The sequence below is a fragment of the Atractosteus spatula genome, chromosome 11 (genome assembly GCF_055471065.1).
Source record: "Atractosteus spatula isolate fAtrSpa1 chromosome 11, fAtrSpa1.hap1, whole genome shotgun sequence".
In the NCBI taxonomy this organism is placed as follows: domain Eukaryota; kingdom Metazoa; phylum Chordata; class Actinopteri; order Semionotiformes; family Lepisosteidae; genus Atractosteus; species Atractosteus spatula.
In genome coordinates, this window is record NC_142716.1 from 42,332,535 (window position 1) to 42,355,902 (window position 23,368).

At 37.7% G+C, this 23,368-nt stretch overlaps 1 protein-coding gene across 4 annotated transcripts in view; it reads left to right on the forward strand.

The window, feature by feature from the left end:
• LOC148824078 (casein kinase I) overlaps window positions 1-23,080 on the forward strand; it is a 34,425-nt gene extending 11,345 nt beyond the window's left edge. The window contains exons 2-10 of one of the 4 annotated variants that reach the window (XR_016093733.1): window positions 6,347-6,457; window positions 9,597-9,745; window positions 10,055-10,283; window positions 10,757-10,927; window positions 11,022-11,170; window positions 11,420-11,588; window positions 13,157-13,296; window positions 14,272-16,054; window positions 20,621-21,278. Coding sequence is in view for 3 of the 4 variants with exons in the window: in XM_088927066.1 (XP_088783192.1) it covers window positions 6,347-6,457; window positions 9,597-9,745; window positions 10,055-10,283; window positions 10,757-10,927; window positions 11,022-11,170; window positions 11,420-11,588; window positions 13,157-13,296; window positions 15,992-16,042 (1,169 nt within the window). In the remaining variant the exon portion in view is untranslated. Of the gene's footprint in view, window positions 1-6,346; window positions 6,458-9,596; window positions 9,746-10,054; window positions 10,284-10,756; window positions 10,928-11,021; window positions 11,171-11,419; window positions 11,589-13,156; window positions 13,297-14,271; window positions 16,055-20,620 lie in introns of all 4 variants that reach the window. The other 3 variants (XM_088927066.1, XM_088927067.1, XM_088927065.1) reach the window with 3 other exon arrangements.
• The last annotated feature ends 288 nt before the right edge of the window (window positions 23,081-23,368 follow it).

The following is a 23,368-nucleotide window of genomic DNA, read 5'->3' on the forward strand; positions in this document are numbered from 1 at the left end:
GTTGCAGTGCTATGAAAACATTAGGTGATTGTTTGGGGAGGCGTGCAAGGATGTGCCGTGTAATCAGTTTCAATCGAACCCATCCCCCGTTTCCTCTATGCTCTCGGGCACATAGTCAACTCCACCACTTCCTGAGCAGACACTGTTTTGGTTTTAACATTAAAAATGTGGCCGTACATTTTCAAAACATTGTACACTTCTGGTTTTGCACTTGCACCTCTTTAATTCTGTTTATATTAAATGTTCAGAAAATTGGCTCTAGAAAGGAATGTAAAAAATATGGCTATACAACAGATTCAGTAGAAGTGCTGTGGAACTATTTTAATACATGTGATAGTGTAGGGGGTGAGATCTGTAAGATTTAGAGAAAAAGTACACTTTTCATTATGCAATATGGTTATTGCTCTTTATCTGTAATCCTAAACCTTGGGGAATAGCCTTGCTTTTTTAATGGAATGCTAGTTTTGTAACTCAAAAGGATCTGTCGTCTTTCAGCCACATCTAATAGTAAGCTAACTGAATTGTAGTTGGCTAGTCTGCCATGCCATGAGGAGCATAGCTTCTGTTAGCTTTTACCCCCTTTGCTCATTCTGTAGCTTGAATTCATTATGAAATCCAGTGTAATGCAAGATGGGATGTTTCAGGATTAATGTAGTAATTTGCTATTCCACTTTTGGTTCTTTGGTAATCGTTTTTAAGCTTAAGCCATTCCATTTCCATTAGCATTGTCACAACTTCATATAGGCTTATGCATGTAGCAATTTTCTCAGGAGACTCAAGCAGTTTGCATGATATGTACTGTTCATGCAAGTCTGGATTAACTTGTTTAGGCTACATTTTTTCCTAGCTCAGGTTGAATACAGATGAAAAAAAACAGTTATCCCACCAGTTATTTTTTTGGTATGGTTTGATAATATAGCTAGTAGTGTACACACCTAAACATCTCCACAGTCGGAAATATGTTTAAATGCTTCTTCAATCCCTTTTCTCATTCTGTGATTTTTTTACATTTGATTTAATCTACATCTCAAACTGTTGTATTCAAAGTTTGTAGAGTGCTGTGCATTTTGTCAAATAATGGTCAAGGAAACTTGAATGGTCAAGGAAAATAACCTTAGTATTTTTTAAATTGTAAAAATAGATTTAATACCAACAATTAAATGAAAGATTAGTCGTTCAGGAAATGTTTTGTACATGTGGGAGGTTGGGGGATGGGGTAAAATTTACAGACTTTAGTCATCTTTACTATCTTCTGCTATTTGATTCACTGTTATGATTTTGCTTTCAGAATTTGGTTTGTCATGTACATGTATGAGTGCATCAATATTACTGCAAAGCTAAAGCAGAGCTTTAGAGTTGTCTTAGACAGCTGGTTAGAAGAACCCTTAAAGACCTTAAAGTTTTTTTTGCTTTGTGCTGTGCTGCCTGATAAACTGAAATCTACCATTGTTTTTCTGTAAGGGTGATGCAAGGGGGAGCTTGGATTTTTGTGCTGGCTACACTGTTGTTGAAGCAGGGATACGTTTAGACCTGTCATTGGCACTGAATGGCAGTTGTAGGTGAACATAGTGTTGGAACTAATAAAAATTAGTTGGTAAGATTAACAGTTAAAAGTAACAGAAGTGCCAAAATGATTAAATAACATTTTCTTGTCAGATACCCAGTGGTTATTTACTATACTGATTGTGCTGTTCAACATTAAGGGCCTTGGTGAGAGTCTAGCTACTGTTGTTTTGTTTCAATAATGTATTTTTCTTTAAACCCACTATGTCCCACTCTTTGCAACAACTTTGCCCCTTAAATGTAGTCTTAGCTTTGGAGTAGCATTGAAATAGTCTGAAGAATGCAGTGTGAAATCTGAAAGCCAGGTCTTTGGATTTGGTTTTAAAGTGTTTCAGTATTTGATCAGTTGATCAGGAGCAGAACAGTTAAGCCCTGCACTGTCAGATCTCTTATTTTTATGTATAGTGATAACATGCTGTCACTTTTTATTGAATCAGAGAAAGGATCAGTATCTTCAGCAGTGGGGCTTGACTATTCAGTTTTGTGTGAGGGCTTTCGTCCGTCTGCTTCCCTACTTTAAACAATGGACTCAAGCTCAATTGAGATGTAAATCGCATCATTTGCACAGTGGAGTAGTTACCCAGCTGAAGTGATATAATTCCTCTAGGACTGTGCCAGCTCTGTCCTCCCTGAGTTTTGTTGAGGCTTATATTATGGGAGTTTCAAGCCGTTTTCATCAGAATGCAGTGGAATCATGTGCTGATGCCACAGTGCACCATCAGCACCTCTACTATATAGTGATTCTCATCCAAATGAATTAATTCTACTGTTAAAAACGTAAATGTTTCAGAGTAGAGGAGGTTGCCACTTGCCATTTGGTTGCTAGTGCCTAAGTGATCAGAGATATCATCTAGCCCTTTCTAGAAAGAAATTGGGCATATAACATGCTCCACATTCCAGTAACACTTTGTGTAAAAAGTTCTGCCTTATCTGAGTTTTAAATGCTATTCTTCTTCGCTTACACTTATTGCCTGGTTTGTTAATCTTTTGTTGGAAGTCCAGTGGTTTGGCAATATGTTTGAGGTTTTTAAATATTTGAATCAGGTCCCCTTGTCTTCTATTTTAAGAGTAAAAGACTCATGCCTTAATGCCATGGCATTGCAGTGTGCTTCATTTGCTTTGAGAAGCACTTAAAAGTATCCTGAAGATGAGTGTTTACCTGAGTGCTACAGGATATGAAGTATCAATATATGAGAAGTTGAAGGCTGTTTGAAAAATCTTCAGTGTAATGCAGGTTTACTACGTACTGTGTTGCCTTGCTTAATGACACGATAGTTTGGTAATATTTGATGCACCAATAACAGGATAAGAGTGTTACTATAATTATCATTCTTACTGTGGGGCATAAGTTATCCAGAAATGCAAATTTTAATAACTTTGCATTTTTAAATGGGTTGATTCCTAGTTCTTATTTAAATGTTACACAAGTGAATAACACTTAATCTCAACTTAAGAAACTGGTGTTATGAAGTATAGGCAGTCAGTATGTACATATACATTTCATGATTATTATATCATTGATATCATTTGCTGGGAATGGGGAGCATCTTGGAAATGCTAGTGGATTAAAAAAAACAATCATACTAACATTAGGAAGTGGGGGAATTATGTATTAATTGTGTTTCCTATCAGTATTCCTTTCTTTGCCGTAGGGTTATGGGGGAGGTGGGAGGTTTAAAACCGTGCAAATAAATCAATGAGCTGTGTGCCATAACAGTGGCACTGAGGTTTCATAACCCAAACCAGGTGCTAGGATTGCACACCAGTGGGTGGATGATAATCGTGTTTAGACAGGTCTTCCATGAATATGTACACTCACGAAGCTAAGAGGGGAAAAGATCTGTTGGATGCTAACATGAAGTGAGGGTTTCAGAGCTCTGCTATTAAGGTGCAAGACTACAAGATAGTCAGCATTGCTAAATACGGGTCTGTGGTTGTAACAAATGGGAAGGATTGTCCAAGTGATAGCACTATGGGGTTCCCCTGTAAGACTGTGCACCAGGCCAACAGGGCCATTTCTCTCACTAAATGCCTGTTAGATCTATCAGGTTTTTTATTTGTATTAGGGTAGTATCGGTTATATGGGCAGTATTTTTTTGTAGAAGAGTTCACACAAAATGTAATTCCTTCCATGTGTCTAGCGCTTTTTGTCTCAAAGAATCCCAAAGCTCTTTACTTACGTCACCTGGGTGACGTGCAGCAACCATTGTGCAAGCAGCCTGTTTATACAGTAGATAAGGTGCAGTAGTGAGACGCAACTTATAGATGGGCAATATTGTTCCAGTCCAAAGCAGAATTAAGCCATGACACTGAGACCAATACCTACTTTGTGATTTTCATTCCACTAAAGAAGCCTTTTAAATAGCAAGGAAGCAAGGACAGTGGTGTGTAGAAATATCTAGAAGCAGATTGTTCTCCATGTTACGGGAATACAAGCTACCATCGCTACTAGTAGTGGCATCACAACAGGTTTGTACGTGATCTTTTGTGCTACGTTGAACATTTTACTAATCTAGAGGTCACCTGCCCAAGTAAGTGTTTTCTACAGCCAAGCTGCACATGTTTGAAAACATAAGCAAAATTAGTCCACTCATTTTCTTAGTTTATAATGTTAAATCAGCTTGATTTAGTTGCACATCAGATGCTGGGGAGGTTCTTAGGTCTTAATTACTACTGAAGTATGTCAGGCCATCAGATCTCTTGTAGCGTGAAGAAAGTCATTAAAACCAGAGGTGTGCGATTCAAAATTTCGGTTAGTTTTTTGAGTGAACTGTTTGTATTATCTACATTTGCATTTCACAAATTCAGAATGATTATGGTTTAAAATACTCTAAAACTAGACTTATAGTTCTAGTTTATGGGCTGGACTACAGGCAGATTTTCATGGATGGTTTATTGTAGTAATAAAGTGCTACTCTGGCACAACAGTGTTAGTGTTGAACTGTTATAACCATAAGGTTGCGTCTTACATTTTTACATGTATTGGAGAAACATCAGCAGGCATGACCTGCAGCTGGAACGAAAAACAAAGCTAGCTGGTGAACAATGAGACAACACTCCAGAAGATTATTTTTAAAAGATGTTTGTGTGGATGGCTTAAAGATTAAGACATTTCTGTGGCAAGTGTGCTGTCCAAGGAAAACGGCACTGCACTCAATTTTCACTTACTTTTGCAAGAACCACAACAAGGAGTGAAGTTTAAAAAGCATTTGGGAAGTATGGACAAGTTATTTCTTTTTCTTGTAATTGAATTATTTAATATAAATAATGACAATAATAATGTAAACGTAATTTTGAATAGTTATTTCCACTGCAATAGTTATTGACACGGCTGCTTCCGTCAGACTTCACTGTGATAAATGTGAAGTGATTTTTATGCATTCCTAAGTTGTGCTGGTGCAGTTTTTTTAATGTTGCAGGTTTTCAAGTTTTTTGTTAATATTCAAGTAGTGCAGTATTCAGATGAATTAATATTACTGCTATTTCCTTTTGAGCTTTTTGATTTACATGATTAAGACTTGCAAATTATTTTCAGAACCTGGGTGATTCCCTTTCCTTTTCTTCTCCAGTAACCCACGTTATTAAATTGAGTTTAAAAATTGCTTTATTTCAGAATAGATGTATAGTTGTCCTATGTTGTAGAAGCTCACCAGTCTCTAGACTGAAAGCATTTCATAGGTGTGTCAATACATACAAAGAATCAAGACCCTGAACTGTATTTGAAACTTGAAAAGTAAAAACCTTTAACTTAATGTTTGTGCTTTACTGTATTTTAATGCATTTTACTTTCAGTACTTTTTTTAGTCTACTGTGCTTTCCTCCTTTTAATGTTATTCTGCTTAAAGCCGATTGGAATATTCAGCACAGGATGGTATTAATAAAACATTTGTTTCAAGGCATAAGATTAAGACACATTTGCATTATAAAATGTTGAAAATTTACCAGATTAACCTATTTGATATTATCCCCTTATCTTGTAAATTTATTATCCTTACATTTAAACGTCTGTGCAGTTGGATGCAGATGTGGAATGGTTTTGCAGCAGTGGCTGTGAAGTGGGTCATGCATCGTGAAAATATTTAAAGGGCTTTAGAACCAACTCATGCATGTGTTGATAAAGATGGACATATACATGGTCCTTGAAACAGTGTAGACTTTGTGAAGTTTGAAGTTGTGGCTGGCTGTTTTCTTATTAGTCTTACCACTTAATAACTTGTCTTCACAATTATTTTTAACTTTCTTCATGTTACACTGGGTTTCTTAATTGACAAATTTTCTCTTCAGTAGCACCTGAAGGTTATGAGTAGATTTTATAGAAGGCCTTCATCTGACTGTGACTAGTTTGCATTTCCTCTGTGATAAACCCTCTAAATGTCACTGTTTTACATAGCCACTCATGGCTCATTTTTCTACCATTTAAATCGGTCTTAATTAAAATGCAGACGCTGGAAACGCAACATTTTAAGTGTAGTACAGACTCATGGTATTTCTTATTGCAAAGCTTGTTTAGAGAATGGAATGTCCAAAAATTGAGTGGATTGAATGTAATGATGCTGGAATGTTTATGAACATTGCGTTTTGAAATAATTGTAATAATTATAAGTCAGTGTGAAATATGAGGCTAACAAACCTGATGCTTCACAATTTTTTCCCCATATCTTGTGAAATGCAGATTGTAAGCAGAAATTCCTTGTTATACGTGACTGTTGTACTGAGTATTAACCTTCTGAGGCTTTTTCCCTATGTCCCAGACAATTACTTATACATTTTTTCTTTCCTTTAGGTACAGACATTTCAGTTGGAGAAGAAGTGGCCATAAAACTAGAATGTGTGAAAACAAAACACCCTCAGCTTCACATCGAGAGCAAAATATACAAAATGATGCAGGGAGGAGGTGAGTCTTGATTTATTAACCCCCTCCCCCTTCACAATTTTGGGTAGTAAAGAACATTTCTTAACATTGGGCATTAATCCCTCCTTTCTACCCTGTGGACTTTTTTTACCTGACCGAGGTTCTTAAACATGTCCTAATTCAGTAACTGCAGAGCTCCTAACAAGCTATCACAAAGTTGTACAATTATTTTTGCCTTTGGTCCATATTCATAAATTAAAATACTAAAGATGTAGCCACTGATGTTATCTGCGACTGATTTTTGTAATGCTGCTTAATGTCAGCATTTGTGATTTACTACAGCCCTAATTGCAGATGTTGAACTGCTAATTTTTGTACAGGGATAAATCATTTCAGGCTTAGTGTAAGTACATATGTTTTTTGCCTTTTTCTTTAAATGCATACATGAATTAAGCAACTGAGTTTCAGGTCTGGCAAATATTGCGAAGATTTGTACTGCAACCGTTTTTTTTCCTATATGCTTTAACTGGCTGAGTCTGCCATTTACTGTGCTCTGCCTGCAGGTCTCTTCCTTGGTTGGCACAGCTCTGAAAATGTCTGAATTATTTATACATTTTGGATTTTTTAAATTACATTGCAGTAGTTTTAAGACTGTGGTCATCAACAGGTTGGCTTTTTTCAGCCTGTCATGATCACTGGAGAAGTGATATGGATTGTATTCAGCAGCCAGATAGCTGGGTAGCAGATACACTCCATGTTAAAATTTGATTTTATGTGCGGTGGCTAGAGAAGGTTGTAAACCATTTGAAGGAAAGGATGTAGATAGGATGTAGGTGTATTTCCAAGCACATGATCTTCAGGTTGCTGTCACTATGCAGTAAACATTGGTTAACATAAGTACTGATGATTACAAAGCAGTTCATGGCTAATAGTTAAAAGCCAATTTAACAGACTGTTTCAAGAATGAATTAAGTTATTTGTAGGAGTAATTAAATTAATAGGGCCACACCATGATTGTAGTAAAAATGACAAATTTATTAGAAAATACAATAAATGAAGTAGCAGTTTAACTAATTTACCATTTAATACAAAAGTATTGCTGAGGTCTGTTAGTAAAATACTACCACCTGTGTGGGATTTTTAATTCAGACTAAATTCCCCTAAACCTGGATTGTACATTCTTTTCCAATGCTATATCTGAATTGAGAATAACACAAAATGAGAAGAAACTATAGTTTGTGACTATTACAAATTAATACCATCAATAATTTTTTAATAAAGGCCACATGCTACTTCCCTTTTGGCATTGTTTTTTCTAATGCACATTAATACCCAATATGTCATTTTTTCTAGTGATTACTTATCAGGTGATTGTTATTCTAACTTGATGACAAAAAGGGACAGTATCAGAGGATCTGGCTCTGGTTTCTGCAGATACCTGTAGTCAGGTGATATAGGCATCTTGCCTCTCTAGTTTCAGAGGAAGTCAGGAAAAACAGGCTATACAACAAATCCCAAAACTGTTAGCAAGTCCCAAAAATCTGGAACATTCCTAGGTAACAATTTGCTCTTTAACAGAGTACACTGGGTCTGTCAGCCATAGGGTCAGTGGAGGTGCACTCCCATGTGGCTCTGCACTGATTGTAGACGTCACCTCTCAATACTCTGAGCAGCTGCCAGCTCACCCTCCCGTCTGAGCTGAACAGCCCCATAATGCAGCAAGTTCACGGGTGTTTTTATGGAGCACTACTTTTAATATTTAATTGTTTCCTAGTGCTTTTGATTGAAAAGTAAAATGCATGCCACTCTTTCGTTGAGCCGGTTGTAGCATTTTATGGTGCTGCGTTTCTTGTTTAAAGAAATGGTTTGGAGTGACCAGTCTTGGTGGTAGCTTCAGGCTTAATGTGTCCACTGATCTGTTAATCTTCCCTCCATTAAACATGCCCAGCTTTTTCTCTTTATATGCACATTGGTCTTTGGCCTTCTGCTAAGTCTGCCTTCCATCAATTTTCTAATCACTTATTCTTGGTGGGGAAACTGTCCTCCTTCTTTCTTCACCGATTCCTTGAGCTGGCATTTTACATCTTGTCATGGAGTGACTGTTTTACTGTTCATTGTCTCTCTCTCACCCTGCTGGAGCTTAAGGAATTGCTGTATTTACAGTGCATTGAGAAACCTTGAGAACATCAGTACACTTCTCAGTGACGAATATAAGCTTGCTTTTAAATAAAACCAGATATAATTTAATACATATACAATGCATATAAATTAAGTAAAATACAATGAAAAGGCTTCTAAATTAGGTGTAATAAATGCAGACACAGGAAGTAATGCCATTTAGACTTTCACTCGGATACAGGGTAATGGGCATTTTTTTATAGGGGTAGAATTAGTACTGGTTTTGCCAAGCACAAAACAGAAATAGCTGACCTGGAAGGTGAGTAGTGGAAACTGCTGAGCGATGACATGCGCTGCTGAGGAGAATATAGCCCAGGCCTACAGTCTGCAGGGTTTGGTGAAGAAGTGTCAGCAGCTGTTCTGTGCTAGTGCTGTGAAATGATTATTCCATACTCATTAAATCACATTTGTTTGTTACAATTTCTTTGTAACAGTGTAGCACAGGTATTTTTCAAAGTTATTGCATATTAGTAAGAAGGTGTGTAGACCTCAATGTAGAATGGGGTGACACCATGGTTTATGACACTTTTGAGTGAAAATGCAACAATTTAAAGCTGTGATTTCGATAATGAGCTGAATTATTTACCTGTTGAAAAACAATCTTGCAATTGTTTGATGTGGCTAGTTTTAATACTGAGCAATTCTGCATTACTTTCAAGGTCATGCTTCTGATGTGCTTTATAGCATGCAGTTGTGATATCATTAGGGTATAGGCACTACTGAAGACACTGATGGCTAATGCGTTGACCTTTTTATATCACATCTATATATCACAAATGGCCTCTGTCCTTCATGTTTACAGTGCAGAGCTTCACAACTACGTATTGTAGGTCACCTTCAGTCTTTTATGAATCTATTTATACGCCACAAGAGGGAGCTGTTACCTTTGTATTTCAATGTGAGAAAATATACACAGTGATTGTTGCTTAAAGCCCTAATGATATTCACATTACAGGAGGGGGGAAATGACTTTTTAATGGTGTGATATCATCTTCTTGTACAGTGGGAATTCCGACAATCAAGTGGTGTGGTGCTGAGGGGGATTATAATGTGATGGTCATGGAGTTACTTGGGCCCAGTCTTGAAGATCTCTTCAATTTCTGCTCACGAAAATTCAGCTTAAAGACTGTCTTGCTTCTTGCAGACCAGATGGTAAGGGAGGTAGCCAGTATGTGTACACCTTTTCTCAGTGATTACCCACCTTATTTTATTACTTTGTACTTTATTAAAGGTGAAGTAGAAAAGATACATTTATTTTGCCTTTATGTAATATGATAATCTACATTTTGGCATCAGCTTTACCATTTTAGAATATAGCATGGCTAGGGAATACTAAATTTTCCATGTATTTAACAGATTCTCTAGCACAGATCATAAATGTGTGCACCAAAGATAAAATTCACTTTGCAAAGAATATCATGCTTCTTTGTATTTAACCTGCTTTTGAACCCTTTATTTCAGATCAGCCGTATTGAGTATATCCACTCAAAGAACTTCATCCACAGAGATGTGAAGCCAGACAACTTCCTAATGGGGCTGGGAAAGAAAGGCAACCTTGTTTACATCATTGACTTTGGCTTGGCCAAGAAATACAGGGATGCCCGCACACACCAGCACATTCCCTACCGCGAGAACAAGAATCTTACTGGCACAGCTCGCTATGCCTCTATCAACACACACCTGGGAATAGGTACGACAGGCAGTCTTCTTAGGAGGTGTCCTGAGTTTGCTAGGACTTCTCTCCAATTCAATTTTAGGTGATCATTTTGTCACAAACTGCTCTGGCTATTTAAATTTAATTTCACAGTTTTCTATTGAAGAAGAGCATGAACTAAATGTTTTAGTTTTGTATCTGGCATACAAATGCTTGAAAAGTTATGTTTGACGTCCAGAATGATCCCAGAGTACTTTTACATGTGGCTTCATGTGCAGCATTTCTTCAGTTCCCTCTACACAGATTTGTGCATAAGTGTATTTTTTAATTAAGATTTAGACTAAAGTCTCTTGTGTTAAATTATGTATCTTCTGGTATCCATTTATTTATTTTTGCATTTCTCTAGATCAGCATTCTGCCACCTTCATATCATTTTGCCAGCTGAATTTTGAAATCTTGTTCTGACTTAAGTTTTAAAATAGTTACAAACTTTCTCTTTCATCCCACAGAGCAATCCCGTCGTGATGACCTGGAGTCCCTTGGCTATGTACTGATGTACTTCAACTTAGGGTCTCTGCCCTGGCAGGGCCTGAAAGCAGCTACTAAGAGACAAAAATATGAGCGGATCAGTGAGAAGAAAATGTCTACCCCTATTGAGGTCCTCTGCAAGGGCTACCCCTGTATGTACCATGCTCAGCAAGATTTTGCAACAAAGTTGTAATTGTCCAGTGACGTTTTATGCCATGAAACTCAATACTGACCTTTTCTCCACAGCTGAGTTTGCCACATACCTCAACTTCTGTCGCTCCCTGCGCTTTGACGACAAGCCAGACTACTCCTACCTGAGACAGCTGTTCAGAAATCTGTTTCACAGACAGGGCTTTTCATACGATTACGTTTTTGACTGGAACATGCTAAAGTTTGTAAGTGTGGTTCCTTGTTTTTTTATTTAATGCATAAATGAGGGTCTGCCATTTAACTGTACTTTAAAGCAAGTCTCCTCAAGATTCTTTTATTGTCTAGCCTCCTGTTTAATTCCTTGATTCTTGGCAGACATTATAAACATTCACCACCTTTGGTTATACAATGGTCAAAATCCTTAGTCTCCTTGTAAGATGTAAGTTGAATATTTTGGTATTGGGCAGATTTATGCATTTCACATCTGGCTTTAGGGTGCCAACAGAGCAGCAGAGGATGCAGAGCGTGAGAGGAGAGACCGAGAAGAGCGACTGAGACACTCCAGAAACCCTGCAACCAGGGGCATCCCCTCTGCCTCGGGAAGACCTAGGGGAACACAGGATGTTGCCCCACCTACACCCCTAACCCCAACATCTCACACTGGTATGCACAAAGTTTCAAACTGGAACTGAATCCTTTTCTGAGTTTAAACAGCTGGTACATTATTCCAGTGCACCATGGACTTAGTTTGAAGCATTTCCTTGGGTTACCTTGAGAGTTTTTAAAAACACTTTCTGACTCTCCTTGGCAATTTTCAGAACCCTCTGCGGAACAACACAATTAGCTTTTTGAAATGGAAAGACAAAAGATGCAATTTGAAAACTGAATGTCTGCATACTGGAATTGTAGAATGGTATAACAGAACAAATTATAATTAATACCATACCATTCGCAAAATCGTCCCAAAACAGTCATTCATGTATGGTTATGGATTACTAATGCTCTAAGGAGATGTTTTGAAATTTAGGCCCAATTGGTGGTAATTCTGTGGAAAATTCTGGGTAGAGCGTAGGTGGATTAATTTACAAACTGTTGCCATTCATTCTCTAATAAAATTAGTGAGCAACTTAAGTACAGGATATGGAGAATTAAATCAGATTCCCTAAATGAGATAACTTTTTAAGTCATATACAGTTTCTTGCATTAGGAATTTCTTTTCGCATATCCCAGCTTGCTCTCCATGAGACACACAGGCACACAGATGAGGAGAGAGAAGCTTGGGGTCAGAGCGCAGGGTCAGCCATTTATACGGCGCCCCTGGAGCAGCTGGGGTTAAGGGCCGTTGGATTTGAACCGGCAACCTTCCAGCCACAGGCGCAGATCCTGGGGTGCCGTATAAATGGCTGCCACTGCTCCGCCCACACCTTATTTGTATTATAAAATGCAAGTTATAATACAAGTAAGGTGTCCTAACCAGCCAGAAAAACACCAATATCAAGTATTTCACACCCAGAGCATTCCAGATTCAAGAGCCGCAAACAGAGTCTTGAGTCTAAACTTAATTAAAAAATGCCTAACAGGCTGCAAAATAGAGAGAAACCTGCCTTCTGCCTGCTCAGCCTAGAGTTACATCTCTTTAAATCCTGATGCTACAAAATAAATGGGAAACCTATGTCCCTGTTCTAAAAATGTGTTCGCTACCCAAAAGAGGCTTTTTCAACCTAGGATTCCTCAAGCTCTCTTAAGCTGCAAATACTGGTCTTAAAGATTAATCAGCACAAGAACCTCCCACCTTCTGTCCTCTGTCCCTGTTGATAACTCTTAATCATTTACCCAGAACCTAATTAACCAAGGTAAACCAGACTATTCTGTTGATAACTGCCTTAGACCCAAGTAAACTCTTCCTTTCTTGCTTAGACCCTCATCTAATCGTTCACACATGCTAGATGTTTAACTGTTATCCCGAGATTTTTGAAACTCCTCGGTCACTTCCGATAACTGTAACACTATTACATTTGTAATTTTAGTTTATTCTTTGTTACCGTATGGAGCAGTGTCGAGGAAAATTTATCAACCTGTTTCAGCAGTTTACTTTTCAGGAATTAATTCATGTATTTTTTCACGCAAGCAGATAAAGTAAAAAGTATCAGATCTGATCATTTAAAATAGTAATGAATTTAATGGTTTTTACCATAGGCAAATTAATCTAAGTCTATCCATTTTGCCTATAGCAAACACATCCCCTCGCCCAGTATCTGGAATGGAGAGAGAGCGCAAAGTCAGTATGAGATTACACCGCGGAGCTCCTGTCAATATCTCATCCTCTGACCTCACTGGACGGCAAGACACTTCGCGCATGTCCACATCACAGGTACGAGCTAGTCCCATGGCACGCGTCCCCGACTAACTCTGGATCCAAGACATTACAAAACTCCTCAGCACTGACTCTTTTTTCAGAAAGAGCCCCCGACTTCCCTTCCCTGAGAGTGAAAAGAAATAAAAATTATTTTCTGCAAAGTGGGAACTTTGGTGGTACTTGCTGGAAATTGCAAAATGGTATTATAATCCTTACTGGTACAACGTTGGTGCTAATACCAGCCTCTAAAGTCTTCAGGTGCTATTTTGTAACCCTTACACCTTACCCTCAACGTAATATGTCATTACTTACAACCATAGTAAGCTTTAGGTTGATTAATGAGACTTAATATATTTTTTTCTGCATAAACATTCCAGTGGATTGGTACATATTCCAGAGTTTTTAGATTTTGGTGTTTCTATTATGTAATGGTTTACACTGGAAAAAGTGGAACACATTAGGTTTTCATATGTAAGAGATCTTAATGTTAGCCTCTTGTTAGCTTAGGAAAATGTGGATAAATTTGAATCCAATATTACAAATTTCCTATTCCCATTAAGTAAAATGAACAAGGGGATAATTACTTTTGGGTTTATATTGGAACTCAATCTTTCAAATGTATTACTCATTGGGTTTTTTCCCCAACTTGTTTGGCTTCCCAATCAGTGAAAAGAGTTTAACACGGTTTATTTGCCAAAAGGGTTCGCTTTAGAGGAGAAAATTTTAGTAAATTCAGTACTTTTTTGGCTCGATTCTTTGTCATTGAAGTCTTGTAAATGGCAGAGTAAGAACATGAAGAATAAGATTTTATTTAACAGTTGAACGGATTTAACCGCTAATACTAGAATTATAAAGAAAATACTATTGTAGGTTGTTCTCTTTTTGCAGTATTCATTAGTGAGGCAGGTTGAATTTATTTCTTGATCTTCTCAAGTGAAAACTGATTGCCAACCATATCCAGGTCTTGAACTGTAGGATATAATCTTTCAGTACACAATGGAATCTTGGATGCACACAAGTCTTCAGTTCCAGTGGCTTCAGTGAAGATGTTCTTTACAGCGTTGGATGTGACTGTAGGGAGGTTGTGGTCTTGTGGCTAAAGCTGTGGCTATGGCTTTTGGCATGGGAGTGTTCAAATTGAAACACGTTCACAATTAAAATGGCTGAGAGGCTGATGTTTATACTCAGTGAGATTGTTTGCACACTTGTTCTTTGGTCTTTGAAGACATTGGATGAATGTTTTCGTAAGAGAATGTGAAGGCATATTTTGGGACCATTGTATTTGATAAGGTAACTAATAAATAAAACCAGCATGTCTGTTGACATGATTTGGTAATCCAACCCTGTAATAGTTTTTCTCTGAATTGTATTCATGCTGTTGTGGTATAATTCTTCATAGATGAATTGTGCTTTCAAAATAGATTTTTTTAGGTATTTCCATTGTTAACTGAATTAATACATCCATTATAAAACTGGAAAACTGCACTAGCTTGTATCGCATACTGAACATCAAAAGAAACTTATCACTCAATTTACAGAAGTATGTTTTTAGAAAGTATATGGGTAGTGTTTTGATATTTCTTATTTTAATCATCCATGATCACCTGTGAAGCACTTGGGTTTTTAACTGTTTTGTCAACTTAAATCACCTCATTTAATGAGGTGATTTAACTTGTTGATTGTCAGAAAGTGAAAATTGAGATTTAAATGCAAGTGAACTTTCTTATCAGGTGAACAATTCCATTCTGTCATCTGTATGTTGGAGGCTGGATTGTCGGTGCACAGTTGTTTGTTGTCTAGGGCGTTTCCAGCCATTAGTTTCACCTGCCAAGATGGTACAGCTGAACTGTCGATGAGCTGTGACCTGGGAGGCCACAAGTCACAACATCTCACCAAGATTGTTGGAAATATCCAAATTGGCAGGAGCATGTAGTCACTACACAACTCCACTTGTATTAAAGGCAACATTAATGAAGTCCTGGGATCTCACTTGCTACCCTTTCCTCATCCTGATGTGCCAAATTCCGTCAAGACTGACATGCTGTTCATGTAGTAATGGCTTTCTTGAGAGCTGCCAATGTGATACTTATGCTGTGGATATCAAGCTCACAAGATGCGAGCCCCACAATGTAGGATGAACTGGGATATTGTGGCATCTAGGGCTCAGGACCAGTGAACAGACAAGCCTGTACAGGCTCTATTAGAAGATTAGAACTGAATTCCAGAAGACTGCATCTGTAACCTGGTTCAAAGCAGCTGTCATAGATGTACAGCCTACTGTATTTGCTCCCAATAGTGGCCACACATTTGTCCATCATAGTAAGATGTCAAATTGTAATCAGCATATTAACTAACAATCTATCTTGTCTGGCACATCAAGACCATTTATAAAGTGTCAATTTCCAACAAATTCAATAACATTTATAAGTTAAGCTTCTTTTGATATTCAGTGGAACTGTTGCATTAAGTACTTTGGGGGAAGTTGGAAATTGTTCCACAGATTCTGGAATTAGGCTCCACATTCTGTTGAACATTTGTGAAAGGTTTAATTTTTGCAGTTAAAGGTTGGATTATGAAGTCATGGTTTTTCTGCAGTGCTCTGAAAAAGGGTGAATGTGTGCTTTTTGGAGCAGTGAACTTGATTTACTTGCCCCATTGTAATGTATTCTTTCTTCACAAATGGCTGTCTTTTCCCCCCACCTCAGAATAGCATTCCCTTCGATCACCACGGCAAGTAGCTGCTCGCCACGTTCTTGTTTGAAGGCAGCACCGGGTGAGTTTCAGCTGGGTCCCATATCATTGTAGATTGCACACATACTTGCACATCTCAGATATACGAATGAGCACACACTGTGGCCCAGAAACTAGTGGAAAGTCTACTGCTTTTCATTTTGATGAGCAGGAGAGCCGTCAAAATGAAGTGACTTCAGTATACACAGAAAAGGAGACTGGAAAGGAACCTATTTTCCTGTTAATGGATAAGCAGCGTGAAGACTGCTGGTTAACTGGGTACAAATGGGAGTACAGTAATTTGACTTGCAATAATGCAGTCATAAATAGTTATTTGGAATATTTGATATTCAGTATTGCTAGATATAGGGTCTAAAGAACATTTATTCAGAATTTAATTCTAATGCTTCAAAATGCTTTGATGTTAAATTTTGGATTATGTAGGTATCCCAATATCTGAAGTGCTTTAATACTGTGGAAGTGTACTCTCCCTACATACACAAAGTATTTTCAGTCAACTTGATTTGTCCCAGTGAACCCACAAGGCATGTAAAATGGAACCCAGATCATTATTCTCTTTATAAGACTACACAGTCTTGCTGCAGTATTGGTCTGTATGGACCAATTGGAGCTTTTAATAGCAAATTCTTAAAATGTAACCTTAAAAATGACAGTGATGTACCTCAGTACATTACTGATACTGTGTGTAAGCGTCTGAATCATGAAGAAATACTCATCTTACGAGTTCTGTATTTAATTGTTCACAACGGAGCTTGTCCTTTATTCTATATCATAGAACTGTTCAATTTCGTACTGTTTCCAGGATTGAAAATTTGTCACTCTGATGCGCACGTTTGTGCGAACAGAATAATTCTGATAGTCTGCAATACACCAAGATGCCTGTTCATATTGTTTCAGCTAAATGCCCTGACTTGTTAAACTAAAGGATTAGAAAAAAGTGAAGCACTAGTGTGGAGAAACGCAAGATTAACCACAGTGCATTGAAAAACCTTCAAGTGACTGATAATTAAACATTTATTGGTCCATCAGTCAGCATTATGACATTGAAACGTAAACTTCCATCGCAGACGCATGGTAAACTTGTGAAATCCCTGTCCCTTTTCATGTGTGTCATTCAGTATTGGGTTGATCAGCCTTTTTCTTGGAATTTAGGATCCTATTTCAACCAGTGTTCTGTATTCTCAATCTTAAAAGGCTATGAAGGAACAAAAGAGTCACTGCTGTGGCCCTTCCTCTCGCTTACTCACACATTTGGTGCATCATTCTCCGTTACATGAATTACGACATTATGATTGCTTCATGAACTTCTCTTAAACAAACTTGCAATGCAGTAGATAGTATGTAATACATTGTTTTAGTATTTGAAATACATCAGTCAACAGTCTTGTTCCAATGTCAGACAAAACTGGGGAGATTAAAATATTTATGACATTCGATTCAAATGTCCTGCTTTCAATTGTGAAGGTTTCTTTATGATGTTCAGTTGTCCTGTTCCAAATGTTTGATCTTCCAGTAGATCATAGTGCCTGGCCTTGCTGCTTTGCTTCTTGTCTGTCTGCAATGCTTGGGTTGTGCTAGATGCCTGATTACCAAGCATGCTTTTTACCTTGGCTGTCTGAACATTGAAATCCTGTTAATCTATAATTTTATCTCTTCAATAGAATTTTTGGTTTAAAATGCAGAATGATTTTTAATGTTCTGCATTTATTTTTCATTGCATCATGTCCCATTAAACCTGCTTTTTGGCTGGTTCTGTTTCCCCGTTAAAAAACAAGAAATATTACCAATTATGAAACAAGGTCTGAGCTGCTTTTCACTTCACATCACAGCTGCTGTTATACCTCATCACTCTTTCAAGTACAGTTGTACAGGTTGAAACTAATCACTTATCCTAGAGCTCCTTTAATTCAAATTTTAGTTGAGCAGTTTACCATGTGAAAGTGATGTGCTTTTTTGGCAGTTATCAAATGAGATGTTCAGCTGTTCTTTTCAGCAGAATTTGTAATATACCATAATCAGAGCTATGATTTTAAGTAGTGGTAAATTATAAACATCCTATACTCAGAGAGCAAATTGCAACATTGGTCTCAAGTGATGATGAAATGAGAGCTAATTGCATCTTAAATGATTTTGCATGATCCAAAAATGAAATCATGGAACACTCAGCATTCTGTTTAAATGCATCTTGGCTCTTGTCTTTCAACAGGCAGTTTGTTTCTTGAATAAATCAATTAGATTTGAAAGTATGTGATTTGATGCAGTATGACTTGCATTTCATTATTGCATCAAATGTGACTACATTTTCGTTATTTTACATTGACTTACAGGTCTTCTGTTTTAGCAACAGTGGCACAATGGTTAGCATTGCTGCTTTGCAGGACTGGGTCCCTGGGTTTCTGGACCTGGGGTGCTATCTGTATGGAGTTTATGTTCTCTTGTTCACTTGGGTTTCCTCTGGGTGCTCTGGTTTCCTCCCACTGTCCTAAGATGGGTGTCCCATCCAGGGTGTATTCCCCAGCCTTGTACCCGTTGCTTGATGGGATAGACTCCAGGTTGCTCAAACCCTGAATTGGATTAAGTCATTAGAGAATGGATGGATACCTCCCTTTTAAAATTTTATGGGTAGTCATTTCGTCTTCACTACAGACTTTAGCAGTCTAGAACAATTTGACGAATTCCCTCCAGTTACAGGGTGTTTTTACATTATTAATCAACAAACTGACATTGTAAATGATTTTACACTACTTGTTCTTTAGAGTAGACTATTGTCGTTCAACTGTTGAAAGCAAATGCATAAACTCTTCACATTTGAAAGGACCTAAAATGCCAGTTGAACAGGATTGGAGTTTGTGATCAATGTCACCTGTAAACTGTGCTTGAGGGATTGAGGCAAAGCATTCAGTAGCCGTGATGGTAAGTGAAAAGAGGCACACCATGTTTCGTAATTAGCAGGCATCTTGTTTTTAACAGGAAGACAGTCGGACGACAGCAAGTTTAAAGGAATGTCACATGGCAAGACACTGGAGAACGTGGGACACTAGTTGTGACTAATCTAACCCCTATTCCTTCACATTCTGAATAGGTGATCTTGTGAAAAGCTTTTGCCTTTACGATTTGAACAGTATTTTTAAAATCCACAGCTCCAAGTGAGATTTACAAGTTTGCATGACATCTAAACTGCGTGCATGTCTGAAAGCACAGCTATGACTCGGTATTATTTTTTTTCTAGATGGAAGAATTTTTGCAATTCCTTTCCCCCTTTATAGGTGCTTTATAGGTGATCCATGGAATGGAGGGTGTTTGCTGAACTGGCTTCCCATCTCCCATTCTTTTGTCTGGGAGATCAGCTGCTATCTTAAAATGTCTTTAGTATTTTGTGTTCACAGCCTCAGCTAGTACAGGTTCTTTAGCAGCAGTTTTCTATATTAATGTCTCAGTACATATGTTAAAAAATTGAAAATGAGGTGTCTTGTTTTATGAAATTTTTCTCAAATTCTGAACAGCCATTTTTGCCCTTTGTCATACTTGTTCTTTAAGTGTTTAAAATGTAACAGAAGACATGATCAGATGACTTACACATGAAATGAGTTTTGATTACTTTTTTCTTCCCTGAATCTTCCAGATGATTTGCTTGGAATTAATCAAACTTTTGAAGTTTGTGATTTTCATTCCTGAAGTGTGGGAGCTCCCTGAATTTGCTCTGCTGTTCCTTTACCTCCTTCTCCTTGCTCCTGCATGCCTCCTTTTTCACCAGACACTGAGCAGGCATACTGCATTCATGTACCAGTAGCTTCACTGCCTTTTTGTTGAAACTTTTAATTGGACCGAAAATAAGAGAATATTGAGTAATATAAGAAGGAACACAATTGTTCCACATCAGCTAGGTTGAACTAAATTACAAGCGACTCTGCTTGTGTTCAAAGTGGGGTTTTTAAACTTGGTACAGTTCACTTACCATTGCAGCACCAAGGAGGTCTCATTCTGTTATAGATCAAGAGTAGGAAGATGAAAAGACCTACCCTGGGTTCGAGCAGATGTTTTCTTCTGAGTTAATGAAGACATTGATATTCTATTGTCTCTGTTCTCTCTAAGCAAGCATTGCATTTGTCCTGAATTTTTCTAAAGCCTCATGTCTCATGTTATGGCCAATACTTGTAACTTACATTATTTAGAACTAGAAGTATTTTATTAGAATAGTATAATGCAAAGTATTAGAATTTTGTGATAACATGAAAGACAAGTAACAGGATTACTCTTCTCATGTCGATGATGTTCTCTTGAAGCACCACCCAGCATTTTTCCTACTTTATTTGATCTGCTTACCAAGCCATTTGTAATCGCATGTGTTTAATTTAAATGCAAAATCAAATCATTTATAGGAGGTGTTTTACTAAGTGTATACCTTTCAGATCAGAGGTAGAACTGAAATATATGAATATCCATTTGTTCTTTTTCCATTCATAAACTATAGCACAGGGACATTGACGAATATGACATGAGCTGTGTGCCAAATGTTTTTGTTAAAGCCCCTTTATCCAGAGAAAATTATATAGTAAACCTTCTACAAATCTGTCTCCCTCACATACAGATCCTGTCTCGTGTGACCCCCAGTGGTCTCCAGTCTGCTGTACCTCGATGAAAGAAAACACCGCGCCATGGAGGGCTGATAATGCATGGCTGATCTGTAACTAATACTATTCCAACAACTTCACTTCCGCAACTACCGAAAACTCAGTCCCAAACAGCAGATTCTTTTTCAATTTAAAAAGGAAACAAAACATTTAAATGCCTTTCAGAAAGTAACATACTCTCTCGGAAGATCACCAACAGGAGACGGACCTTTCTGCGCCGTCGTTGCCTTTGCCACACTGGCATACCAAGAAGAGCTGCCCGCAGCCTGCAGCTGACCGCTGCCATGGCCTTCGAGAGACGCTTCACTGAGCAGACCGACCACACGGAATAAAGTATAATCGCCATTTCTCTTCTCCCTCCACTGTTGGCCGAATAATTTTACTATCCTACTGTATGATGATAGACATTAATTCACTTTTTTATATTAAAGCTAAAGTTAACAGGCTCCGGTCTGTTTAGATGCGTAGTGTCGGTGTACTGCTTTTGTCTGTGATTTACACGAGGAAAAAAAAAAGGAATTAGAAAAAGCATTCATACTTCAAGAAAAGACTTGAAATTCCTTCTAAGACCCATAAAGGTTTCATGTGAGTTTCTAACTCATTTTATTTTGTCATTTTTATTTTTTAGTTTTTATGAAGGCCCCTTTCTGTTTCTTCAAAGTTGATTGTAAGTAAATTCCCACATTTTAGCACTGGTGACCACTACTGTGCAGTCGTCTAGGTTGTCTGGGAGGACTGTTTGTCAGATTGTACGCATTAAGAAGTGAAAGATCTGTATGGAAATGCAGAAGAAATCAAAATCTAAAGGGGTTTTTGGTGTTTTTTCTTACATATTTTAATATTAGAAATCTTTGAGGGTTATTTTTGTTTATCTGAGAGACTTCCACATCAACACCATCTTGGTCAATTGACTGTTGCTGTATAATATATTGCATTCCCTTATTTTTTATTTCAAAGCTGTGAAATACCTGTACAATAGAAATGTAAATGTTTTCCATTGGTTGTCTGGTGATTCTTACTCAGTTATTCAGTCCTACTGTTTATCAGGCCTCACTTAGAATGTACAGCTAGGTGGCACCTGATATTGCTTGAATGGCTTTAGTGCTTGTGCCTCCACGTCCAGCAGTCCTGGTGTACTTATTTTGCCAAGTCACTTCAAAGAAAGTCTTTGTTCTTTGTGTTTATTTAGATCTGTTCTTGTTCATTTAATAAAGGACCCTTGCTTTTCAAGTCCATCTTATCAGTTAAAAAGTGGAATGAAGACCACTAAAGTTTGTTCCTGTAATCCCAGTTAACCCCCGTTTTATGAAATTAGACTAACTTGTACCATAACCATCTAATTGGGTAGAAGGTTAGTGTTCAAATTCACTTGTACTTGATAGCTGTTTCCAAAAGAATCGCTCTTCTGAGAAGCACTGGTGCTACACTTGTGGACTTATATCTCCTCTTGATTTAGGTAATGCTTGATGGGAATTATTTTTATATGCATCTGCTCTCCATACCAGCGTTCAGCTGTCAAATAGTTGTTTTCCGTTGGGGAGGGAATAGAGGAGAGGATAGGTTTGGCTTCTTTTCACATTAGACTGTTAAAACTTTAGCCAAGGAATGTAATTTTAAATGCCATGAAAGTAAATATCTGATATCATTCAACAAAGGTATTGTCAGGATTTCTCCCTTTGTGGTACACAGGTATGACACTTAACTGCTGGTGTAAACAGAAGCAAGCTAGAGGGAAAACCCCTGAATGAAGCTTTGTGTTCATCTAGTATGTCTGCATTAGGAAGTTTGCCTTCCAAAATGATTTGCTTGCAGTTTGTTCATCTTCAGTACGATAACCTAACTCTTGTGCAATGTAATGAATGAATACAAGACTTGATAAAGTGCCATTTTGGCACAAACTTGAAATCATTTTTAAGTGTAAAGGTTTAGAAAAGGTAGCCTGTCATGGGATGTAAGTGTTTCCAAATCGGCGTTGGTGAGGTTCAGGATTGAGGCGCATGCACTAAAGCTTCGGATCTTTTTTTCTTCAGTGAACGAGTTCCAGCTTTAAAAGTGCTGCAGGGGACAGAAGCTTCTGGTTCTGGGCATTCTACTTTTAATATGGCTTCTGTATAATATGTCATCAATGTGACAACTCTGGCTGGTAGAGGCAGCCCTTGCTTTTGCCCTTTCAATTTTCCCCTGCCTTCTACCTTCCACTGTTTCCCTGGTTTGGAAGCTTAAGGCCATAGTGTCCGTGTCTTTTCCAGTCTCTGTCCCTTTACTGCTGGCTGTACTCCTCTTTCAACTCCTCCATACATTGACTCTGCTGTATCCTGTGTAATGGTATTCTACTAGCCCTGTAAAACTTTTTTTGTTTGTATTGCCACTGCATTTGTGTACTTTAAAATTGTGTAAATAAATTAATAATTACTTGTTCTGTTGACTCGTTTTATCAGCAATCCACCTGCACTAATGTTTGCATCTAGGACAGTTCCAAAATAGCCACAATTTCAGATTTTAACGCTACGAGATGGCAAAAATCCATCATAAATGTCAATACCTCCCAACTCTTTTTAGGTCACGGATTAAATTTTCTAGTGGGTTAGATTCCAGTGTTTGGAATGAAAACACTTTGGTCCTTCTATTATACTCCAGACAGACTAGTAAAATGAGATTTAATGAGAGTACTGGAAGATTAATTTATAAAGCACCTTTCAAAATCC